General features: G+C 33.9%; 1 protein-coding gene across 1 annotated transcript; it reads right to left on the reverse strand.

Annotated features, from left to right (window-relative positions):
* Window positions 1-1705: 1705 nt before the first annotated feature.
* On the reverse strand, window positions 1706-2791 carry LOC134747447 (uncharacterized). Its single transcript, XM_063682071.1, has 2 exons — window positions 2693-2791; window positions 1706-2648 (listed from the first exon to the last, which is right to left on the reverse strand). The coding sequence occupies exons 1-2, from the start codon at window positions 2789-2791 to the stop codon at window positions 2199-2201; spliced, it is 549 nt and encodes a 182-aa protein (XP_063538141.1). The 3' UTR covers window positions 1706-2198.
* Between the last annotated feature and the right edge of the window lie 9453 nt (window positions 2792-12244).

Genomic DNA, 12244 nt, shown 5'->3' on the forward strand with positions numbered 1-12244 from the left:
GTAGATGGCGACAGCATCGACTATGCTTACTTACGTTTGTTAGTTGCGGCTGTCAAAAGTAATCGTAGAAATCCGGTGAAAATAATTCGAAAATGTATTCGCTTATGACTGTGGTGCAGTTAAAATGGGAATTGCGACAGAGGAATGCATCTGTAGCGGGTAAAAAAGCTGCTTTAATCGAAAGGTAAGCATTAAGACATTTTGAGATTATGTATAATAAATTTGGTTTTACATACATTCTCACACTATTAATTGAATGTGTTTTGTTCCAGATTGGAGGCATACGACCGAAATTTTAATTTTGGCGCAGAACCCGGCCCTAGTGAAGATCCTAGATATGATTGCCCGCCTAGATTGATAGATCAATATTCAAAGATTTACATGGGGATTCGCCCATTCCTCCTTTAAATAGGCATGAGATACAGGCATACTTTGAAAAGTTAAATGCTCAGAACAAAGGAAAGGACATGTATGAGTCTCGATGCCTGTTGACAGCGCGGTATGCCTCAGATGGTATACATACTTACTTTCAAGGGCAATGTAAAGTCCAAATGAAGAAGGTAACATATGTAGTGAATGTGAAGCTTTCTAAAGAAGGAAACATTGAGAAAGCCAACTGCGAGTGTCCTGCCGGCAGTGGCATTCAAGTACATTGTAAGCATGTGTCTGTTCTTTTATGCGTAGTCGAAGACATGTACAGAAATAAAACTATTATTGTACATCAAGTGTCGACACAGAGGCTTATGACATTCAAGAGACCAGGTAAGATATTTAATAAATCTCCAATCCAGGCGCAAAATTTACCAACTGGTAAAAATAGAAAAAGGAATGTTAATTATAATCATATAAAACAAGAGGATGTCATACCAAATTATCAAGATTTTTTCCACAACTTGGCAGTAAATTATGGTGCCTCCACAATGCCCATTCTGCAAACGATTAAACCGGCTAATCCATATGCCATTGAGTGGGATCACGGTATTTACACATGGCATAATGACAAGGATGTGTTGCTCGAAAAATTACTGTTGAAAAATGTGTCGATGGACGAAATTTTGAATATCTAAAAAGCAACGACAGTGCAGGATAAATGTCCAGAATGGCATTATCTGCGTTCTTGCAGATTAACAGCAAGTTTATTCCACCTAATTTGCCATAGTTCCCAAGCAGGGAAGGACAATTTGATAAAAAAAATCATGAATCCCAGATCAATTAACACACGAGCCTTTACTCGTGGCAAAATTCATGAGAGTACGGCCATAGCTAAATATGAGGAATATTTTGGACTATGTGTGGAAAAAAGTGGATTACATATTTCAGAGCAGTTTCCATTCTTGGCAGCCTCACCAGATGGGCTCCTAGGGGAAGAAACGGTCATTGAAGTCAAGTGTCCATATGCTGCTAGGCATATGCTTATAACAACTGTTACAGTGCCATACCTTGAAGAAGTTGATGGTGTACTAAGGATAAAAAGGAACCACCCATATTATTATCAAGTTCAGGGGCAATTATTTTGTTCCAATAGAAAATATTGCAATTTCATTATATACACATTTCAAGAACTGCAAGTGCTTTTTATTGAACGAGATGATGTCTTCATTAGTGAGATGACCACAAAGCTGGTGGCATTCTTTGAAGATTATTTAAAACCAGAATTATTCAATAAATATTATTACAGGAGGTATGATTTAATAAAACCCTGAACAATATTAAATTTTGTTTTTTATTTATTCACTTGGAAACTTAAAAATTTTAAACAATATTCATATTCATATATTTATAACATCCATTGTAGGTACACAGGTGTTACATAATAGTTGGTTTCACATGGGCCCTGGTAGGGCACGGCAATATTATTAAATCTAAAGATTGACTTATGTATGCACAATAATTAAATAGTTGTATTACCTATTTATATAATGATTACTAAAGTCAATAACAGAATTTATGTCACTAAATAAAAATTATTATTTAGCCTATATACGTCCCACTGCTGGGCACAGGCCTCCACTCAAGCACGAGAGGGTTTTCGGCTATAGTCCCCACGCTGGCCCAATGCGGGTTGGGGACTTCATATACATCTTTGAATTTCTTCACGGATGTATGCAGGTTTCCTCGGATGTTTTCCTATGTGTTTTGTTTATGTCACTTAAAATAATAAATCTACTACTGCTACTACTATCATTAATATCATTATTTCATTTCATTATGCTTTCCCTAAAATTACAACACATAGTACATATATAAAATATTTTACCCGCTATAGGAATATAACTGTGATCCATATCACTTTTTAATATTTTGTAAGTCTTAGTAAGACCTATTAAACGTTCAATGTGCACCCTTTTACTAGCTAAATCTCTATCTTTTAATACTGTTAACCCTGGCAACTGTGTTTTACCTTTCATAAATGTTGGAATATTAACAGCAATGTTTTTGTCTGCAAACATGTCTTGAATATTGAATCCGCGATCTGCCAAGATACAGTCACCACTTTCACATTTACTCGTTAAATCACTTCTTTCTATTGTTTGTCTGTCACTTACAGATCCAGCATATGCAGGAGAACAGTATGATATTAGCCCCCCTGGAGTAGCTCCAACAAGCACTTTAAGTGTATTGGCATGTTTGTAGCTGCTCCAAGATGCCTGTTGGGCACACGTACATGAATTTCGGTTCCATCTAAAATTACCCTAATGTTAATATTATAATTTTTAAAATGTTCAGGCATGTAGTACTGAACCAAATCTTTACTTGGCCATATGTTAATTTTCGTCCAAAGTTGATACATAAAATTTACCCATGTAATGAATATATTAGACACTGTTGTGGTGCTTATATTAAAAAATCTGCTTAATTCGAAAATACATTTATTTTGTCTTAGTTTCATCATTGTTAAAAAGAATTGATCTTCAGTACTGAGTTGAACAACACAACTACCAAAATATTGTAGTTTATGTGCTATGGGACTTAGTGTTGAATATACAAAATAGAACTTCTTGTAACATTCAAAGTCTGTGTAAAATTGAATGGCTTTGTCATCATTTTTGAATCTATGTATGGTCCCAAACACATGTTCCATATCAATTTGTGTACCTTTAGATGACACTTGAAGTTGTTTTACATCGGGAACTAAAAAATCTTTTGTTTCAGAACTGATTTCTGTTTCACTACCTATTTCCATGGAGTTTGGAAACATTTTAACTTCATTATTTGTTTCAAAGGTTGACATAGTTAGAGTTTCATGGCTTGTTGATGGAGTTACATTTTGTTCAAATGTTAACTTCCTCTGGGACCTCCCTTCAAGCCGCTGCTGACGCGCGATTGCACTTGGTGTGTCCGACTTCGAAATACTAAATGAAAATATTGATGGTACTGCAGTTTTCTTTAAAAAATTCGCTTTCGGCTCGTAACCTGCAACAACAAATAGTTATTGTTTTACTGTTGTTTAACTAAACGCTACTTCAAGAAAGGAAAAATGTTTCAAAACAACTTACTTGTGTATTTGCTCTGTCCGTAGTAGTCATCTGATTTAAAATGCATTGAACATAAACGAGATGTGTCTTTCGCTTTAAAGTTTTTAATTCTTAAGGCATTCTCCCAAGCTTTTCTACGCTTTCGATCTTTTGGAAAAGCATGTACACCTTTATTTTTGCAATTTAGAGCACTACACTGTGTCATTTTCGTATTAGAAATATCCAAAAAATATGTTCGCATTAATTGTTTGCAGAAAAAAGTACAGGATTTGACAGGTGACAAGTTGAGGTTAAGCATAGTCGATTATGCGACACCTGGCGTGATAAAATGGCAGTTTTTCTCCCAATTAACCTTAATGAAAAAAAAAACCCTAAATTAGCACTTAATAACTAGTTACCTAGCATACTTATGTAAGTATTGTATTGTGCCTTTTATTTTATTTATTTTTCTCTCGACTTAACAAACATACGTTTCAGCTAAAATTCAAGTTAAATAGCCTTTGGTTTGCCTGATTGCTTTGAATAATTACTTTTCTACATTTTGTATTTCATTAAGTTCCCTTTGAGCTTTTCGGCCTTAATTAACTAGTGGAAACTGTTTTGGCTTGTGTTTTATTAATATTAATTCATATTGTGTAAGATTGTAAGCAGTTTGTTTCCCAATAAAATAAAAATAAAATAAAAGCACCTTTAGCACCTCATACAAGGGGTAACTAACAATAATATTGGGAGCGATACTTGGCTCGGCGCAAGATGATCCTTATGACGTTATGACAGTTCCCTCAGTTGTATTACATTTCCGTATTTTTATTACCTACTTATATGTTACATTTCTTAATAAATGATTAAGGCTCATTTATACGGCGCGCGAGTTCGCATACGATACCAGTTACATTGCGGACAAGACAGGCTTGACGTCTAGGAATGTAAAATTTAATCTAAACCCAATAGTTCTCATAAGGGTAAAAACAACAATGGGTGTAGGTTACTATTTTGGGTCTGAATTAATTTGTAAGACTTGACTTAAATGATACCTAATTAAAAACGGTACAGCAGTTTATTTATAGCCAGCTTAACTATAGTTTTTGAATTATGAACTGTAATAGATCAAATGTATGTCATATATTACAGTTCATAATTTATATATATTAGTGTGTGTATTTAATAAAATGATTTGATTTGTTCCCAAACTTGTTTATAGTGTTTGAAGTTAAATACCTACCGCCAAGAAGAGCAAAGCGAGGCGCAAGGGCACCTACCTACCTTTTCTCGGAAGCGCTTCGTCGTTTATTTGAACCCTCATAACTTGGGTTGGATTATACTAGATAAACATAATTCTCGGGATATGATGTAATTCGTGGACTTATTAAGCATAAAAAATTTCAATTACATAGCTCTTATACTTTAGATTTTATTCATATTCCCGATTTCGTTACTCACTCACTCATCAAAACCTTTGGGGTACTTCCTGAAATCCTAGGAAGCTGAAATTTTGTATGTAAGATAGTCGTAGTACACAAACAGAAAAATTCAAAAACTTGAAATTTTTAGTCCTTAAGGGGGTGAAAAGGGGGGTGGAATTTTGTATCGGGAATTAATAACAGCTGAACCGATTTAGTTGTGGTATGTAGATAGATAGTTTTTGATATAGGGAAGGATATAAAATAGTTTTCAACCCCAAAATCGAGGGGGTGGAAAAGAGCGTCAGGGGGAAAAGGGGGTTAAAGTTTGTATGGGGAATCAGTAATAAGCAGATTTTGTAAAATAATTTTTTATAGTAAATTTCCCCAAACCCTTTAAATTAGGGGATGGAAGTTTGTCGTAAGCAACTCACAAAAAGGACTGAAATCCCACCAAAAACATTTTCATGTAAAATGTTGCCAAGACGAAACCATAAGGCTCGCACTGTCAAAGAGTTATCAGATCTAAGTTTTTAACTCTATACAAGCCCTAACTGCACAAACCCTACACCTTAGCTAAAATATTTGGCTTGGCCGTTTCGCTACCGTCACATAAACGTAAGGTGAAAAACTGATTCACTAGGTATTCATTATTTTTCATAATACAATAGTTCTTGTAGTAATGAAACGTAGTAAAATTCCTGAGAAGTAACTCTAAGTGGGATTTCAGGGTTTGTCCAATGGCTAAGGACATGCTGTATAAATAGGATAAATATATTGATAATGTAATATTGCATTTTTTTAGATTTTTGTATTGATTTTGCACAGATATGTTTTTGCGCAGAGGGCGAGGACGATTGTCCTAAGGTTAAAAGTGGTCTTACAGGTGAAGAAAGATTAGGAGCGAACAATAGTAGTATTCAAAGAAAGTTTGATAAACTCAGACAGTTAGCCCGAGTAACCTCGAAACCCGATGAAGCTGTCTAAAATTATAATGAAAGAAGTGCATGTTTTTACACAGAGGGCGAGGACGATTGTCGTAAGGTTAAAAGTGGTCTTACAGGTGAAGAAAGATTAGGAGCGAACAACAGTAGTTTTCAAAGAAAGTTTGATAAACTCAGACAGTTAGCCCGAGTAACCCCGAAACCCAAAGAAACTGTCGAAAATTCAAATGAAAGAAGTGCATGTTTTTACACAGAGGGCGAGGACGATTGTCGTACGGTTAAAAGTGGTCTTACAGGTGAAGAAAGATTAGGAGCGAACAATAGTAGTTTTCAAAGAAAGTTTGATAAACTCAGACAGTTAGCCCGAGTAACCCCGAAACCCGATGAAACTGTATTTAGAAATAAAAGTAAACAAAATGAGAATGCAATTTTTGTCAGTGAATTTGATATATTAAAAGATCAACTATCCGAAAACTATATAAACAGGTTGACAGCAAAAGTTAAAGAGCTTCAAATAGATGAAGAAAATAATTTACTGCCTAGGAATTATGCTAAAAACGATAGTTGGTTAGATAGATGTAATTCTACAGAATGTAGAAACGTATTTAATGGCAGCACAAATGATTTACGCGAAAAAGATGCCAGAAATGACAACCTAAATACAAATAATTGGAATCCGTATAAATCTGCTGAAGAAAGAGAAAATACTGGTGTATATTAATTATTTATTATGATATTAATTATTACAGCCTGCTGTGAAACCTGCTCCGCATGTTCCTGAAATGTTAGAAACTCCAGTTAGTCTAACGGTACACTGCATTGCATTATAACATTCTCTTGTATATACAGGGTGGCTAAAAGTTAAGTGCATTCCCGCTGCCAGGGAGGTTTCGGGATTATACTGAGCAAATTTTATTATGGGGCCAACCATGATATCGCGAAAAAAATTTTTACCCTCCCATAGAAAATAGACCAGCCACAATGTATGACATACATGAAACAGCCAAATTTTTTTTCTGTAAAGGTCTTATAGTTTTTCGTAAATACCTCTTAATCGGTGGCCAATAGAAAAAAAATATTTTTACATCAATAATTAAATAATTTACTTACATAAAATTTTCTACAAAAAAGGATATTCAAACTTATTCGCTAGGATCAATATTTAAAAAGACATTAAAGTCAATATCTTTTTAATATTGATCCTAGCGAAAAAGTGTACGAATTCTTTTTGTAGAAAATTTTACGTAGATTATTTATGTAATTAACTTTTTTGCTACAGGCCACCGTTTACGAATTATTCACGAAAAACCATTAAAAAAAACTTGAAACAATAAAACTTGTTTAATTTCAGGAACAAACTCAAATTAAGAAGTTGGAGCAAAAGTGTGACAGACGAAAAATATTAAGGACACTGAATGAAAAAGTTCGCAGACAGAAGAAAAAAATAGCAAATTTTAAAAATATTATAAAAGATTTGCAGGAGAGAAATTTGATGAATAATGAAAGATCAATCATTCTGGAAGCATGCGCCGGATCAAAGGATTTTTTGAAACCACAAATTTTAAAAAGTGAAGGTTTGCCTTTGGAACGGCAATACTCCGAAGAGACACGCAAGTTTGCTTTGAAAAATGTACCTTCACCCTATCTACTCTAATACTACTTTAATAAAACTTTACCAGAATTGTTTGAAAAAAATTAAGAAAAATATATAAACTTGGCCATGTGATCGTCTAATGCTAATAATACGTTGTGAACCTTAGTACCCATCGTCTTTTATGTGCAGACTGATTAGATTTGGATTTCAAATACTATCCCTAAATATTCTATGTATTTGTGAATATTGCTACTGTGTTTCTTTTAAATATGACTATTGTATGATAAATAAATTATTATCATTATTATTACGAGCCTATTGTGTCCCACTGCTGGGCAAAGGCCTCCCCCCTCTTCTTCCACTCCTCCCGGTTTAAATAAATAAAAAATGGTTTAATGATAAATAAATAGTAAATTATATATTTTTTTATTTATCTCCTACCGTGACCAGTTATCGTGGACATTAGTAAGTCCTTTTAGTTTGTAATTTAAATCTTATATTTTCCTTTTATTTAACTAAAGGAAAATAATTATATTAATGTAATGTAAAAATAGTACGTACAAACTTACTTTATCTACTGCCACGACCGGGTGAAGACGGGTCACTAATCTAGATTCTAGATAATACCCATTATATTTTATTTTTATTTTTAACAGGTATTCCTACCTAAGCACTATGTAATATTTCCAGCGTTTCGTAACCTAATTTCAGACGAGAAGAAACGCCAAGAAACTTATCTGAATATACTTTTAATGAATGAAATACTGAAACAATCGTCTATTAAATATGAATTTATACCCTTATTTACCCAGTTATAGAAAAGCTCAATTCTCACTAGCGAACTGCTCTGCCTGTCACTAGCTCCCTATAACAAAATTATTTAGTACGTCCTCAAATAATTTTGTTCCCCTATCTCACCCAATATAAAAAAGTGTGAACCTTTAAATCATATTTTAATGTACGAAACCCATCCATATGCTACTGAATCTAGATATTTATTTTGTATTTTGAACCAATTAACACAATAAAGTTTTTAATACTGTACATGTTCTTAATTTTAAAATACATTAATATGTTCTTAATTTTTTAATTTTAATTGTTTTGACTTAACTAGACTTATATTGACCGGGATATAGACCGTGATTACCTTTTGTATTATTTATGAGTTCCCGATATTAACACTTGACTTGACTTGGGTTGACTTAACTAATTTTACCATTAATTCTAGTCGAAAATTATAATCTTAAAATTGATATGAATTGAATTATGAATTGTGTTGAATTAAAATCATAAAGCTCATCCGGTTTTTGTAAAAATGCATGGCGACTTTGTCAATGAATTCATTCAAAATTTCTCCATGCAATTTCGCAGCGCACTGCCTCATTATTTCGCATGTTAGGTTGTATATAGTTGTAAGCCTTAACATTAATCTTGATTTTTTACTTTGCATGTTACTAACACATAAATATATGGGTTTTAAATGCCTGAAACAAATGACTATTTAATTTAATTTAATAATACTTAAAATCTTCTTATTAAAATGATACGAGTACCGCGAAGATATGCTCTTGCTCTCGTCTGTATGGCTTTTTGTATTGTATGAAGGTACGGAACCCTCCAGTAGATATAGTACGTCTGTACCAACACAGCTGCTTAAACGCCGCGTTTAAAACGCTGTGTGATTGCGTAAAAAATAATTATTTTTATATTTTTCTAAATTATTTTTTTTTATTTTTTTATGTCTGTACTAGATCCCGGTTAGGTCTAATTATAGCTTGACCGCAAGCGGCAGCACATTGCATGAAACAGGTCATCAGTATGTAACAGATTTACACATCTGTTTTCTGCAACCAGGTATAAATAACCGTCCCGTTAGAGACGACCGGTTCACCTTTTGGGATGTGTAATATATAGCCATACGCTTTAACTGTACAATGTGCGACTAATTTATTTTTAAGGTTTCTTCGAGGCGAGGGTGATGTCCTACTTGCGAAATGAGGTTGCTTTAGAAAGCAAGTGTAACTGACCTTCATATTACGTAAAATAATTGAGATTTTGATACTGCTATAATCTGTTGTCATGAGTTAATAAACTATAAATTGTAATTTATTACTAAAGGTGACGTTGTCAAGCAATTTTGAGATTATCGTCATTTTGAAATCTCTCAATTTTTAAATACGAGTTTGAGCCTACACGTGGCATACAATGAGTGACTGGGAAAGTGTGTCTATCTCACTTGAGGCAAATGTGACTGTATGTTACACTTGCCCCGTATCAGATGTCGTAACAATCATTTTTTGTATCATCAATGAATAATAGCTTTTGCCCGCGACTTCGTCTTCGTCATGAGTTAATAAACTATCAATTGTAATTTATTACTAAAGGTGACGTTGTCAAGCAATTTTGAGATTATCGTCATTTTAAAATCTCTCAATTTTTTAAATACGAGTTGGAGCCTACACGTGGCATACAATGAGTGACTGGGAAAGTGTGTCTAAGATCTCACTTGAGGCAAATGTGACTGTATGTTACACTTGCCCCGTATCAGAGATCGTAAACAATAATTTTTTGTATCATCAATGAATAATAGCTTTTGCCCGCGACTTCGTCTGCGTGGAATTATTAATTAAGGTACCTACCTTATTTTTTATCTCACCGGTATGTATTATTTTTCATATTCATCTAATAAGTCTAATAACCGTAATTCACCGGCTGGCACAACAAGCGCCACACCGTTATGAAGTGTGTTTATTCCTACATAGAAGGTCATTTTTGTTTTTTTCACATATTTTTTTAGTCGTAAATATTTTTTTCTTAAAAGTGCATTTTTCATTAAAAAGTGTTTTCCACCCCAGGTTGGAACATACAATGTGAGTCTTCATAAAGTGCACAAAACGAAATGGGACAAAATATACCTAATTTTATCGACGAAAAAAATGATAAAAAAAAATTAATGCGCTTTTTTAATTTTTTACGATTTTTTGAATTTTTTTTCTGTCCATGACCATACGCGAATAAAGTGTTTTTTCTCATAATTTTCAACATCTATCACGATAAATCAAAAACAAAAATAATGTTTTATGATAGGCCTTGATGTTTTAATGGTATTTGACACCATAAACCTCATAGCTGTTCAGTTATCACGATGGATTTGTCGAAATTCGGTTTTTTTTTTGGTAATTTTTCCCATAAAAGCGAAGTTTCTCAATAAATCGCCCTATTTACGTAGTATTTTTATTATGTTATGTAAATCTGCATTGTATTAGCTTTTAAATGATAAAATTACTACATTTGTCACTCCGATACAACATTTCTTATCAGCAGCTAAACAATGGCATTCCGCATTACGCGCGCAGCCCGATAACGCAGGTAGAGACCTTTTTTCCGTCAATAACTAGGTGCTATTAGGCATAGGAGAGGGTAAGACCTAAATCTAATTTAAAAGACATTTAACTCTTATCGCAAACTGCTGTCAGTCGCTCCGAAGTTTTCGTTGCTGCTACTTGTCATTGTTCACCTACTACTTAATTTTCGCTCGCTTCACTTCTGTTCTCTTATACGCAATGCCGCGTTTAAGTGACTTTCCTGCGGCGCACATAGCCGATATCCAGTTTTTCTATGGACGAGCTAATGGAAATGCCAGAGGAGCTCGCGCATTGTACGTGGCTGCATTTCCAAACAGGAACCCGGTGCCGTCTGCCCGCAACTTTCAAGAAGTCCACAGAAGGTTAACTATCATTGGTCTGGGAAATGGAAGAGACCGCCGCGAACCGCAACAGATAATTGATATCGCCGTTGAACAGGCCGTACTAAATGCCTTATACGCTGATCCAACAACCAGTACGAGGCGCCTTGCTCTGCAACATGGAATATCGCAAATATATGTCACAGTTACCCCGGATTATATATTATCATAAATGATGATAATTAACTAATAAGTATATAGTATAGATTAAAATAAATTATCATCGTTTAGTATCATGGTTATTGCCTTTTAATATGAAAAATTGTTGTCTAGCGTGCACTAACAAAGTAGTCACACTTACCTCAGTTTGCTGGTGCAGTGTGACCCTGACTACTTTCATTATAGACCTTAAATACCATCTTTAAATCATCAAACGAACATAAAACACAATTGGTTGGGTCCCCCGCTAAATGCACTTTTTTTGAGCATATATATTTTTTAAAATAAATCGTTTAGGTACATGATCTCACCATTCTCAGTATAATGCAAGCCTTCGATTAAAATTCAAATGAATAATACATTATTATAGGTAAGTAATTGCAATTAATGTAATAACACGTTGGAATTAATGTGAAGTTAAGAGAATACTCGTTTGTTTCCTGGTATGATGTTATTCTGAAACAATATTTCATCATACATTTATTATAATGCGTTTTAAGAGTAGGTATTAACATAGAATAGCACACACAAATAGAAAGTTATACAAAACAGAGAAACATAAATAAAAAGAAAAAGTGAAACGAAATGGACAAAATAAATAATGGATGGAAAATAGGTATCAGGATGTCACCTTTACGTCTTGATGATCAATCGCACCGAGCGTGGTAAATATAAGTGACATTAGAAATTTGGCATCTTATTGTAGGTATGCCTGCCTGTTTAGTCGGACCGTGATATACGAAATTTTGCCAATTTTCATATTATAAAAGCACGAGTGCTCGGAAGCTAATTTAGTATTCGATTTAGTTCGTTTGAACAGTCATCATGTTCATTACTAATTTGCTGCCGCTTTCGGTTTTCCTTGTTATCGAATCTTCGATAACTAGTGAGAAAAAAAATGTAACATTAACCCCCCTTGTTCGCGA

This window comes from Cydia strobilella, chromosome 14 (genome assembly GCF_947568885.1).
Source record: "Cydia strobilella chromosome 14, ilCydStro3.1, whole genome shotgun sequence".
Lineage (NCBI taxonomy): Eukaryota > Metazoa > Arthropoda > Insecta > Lepidoptera > Tortricidae > Cydia > Cydia strobilella.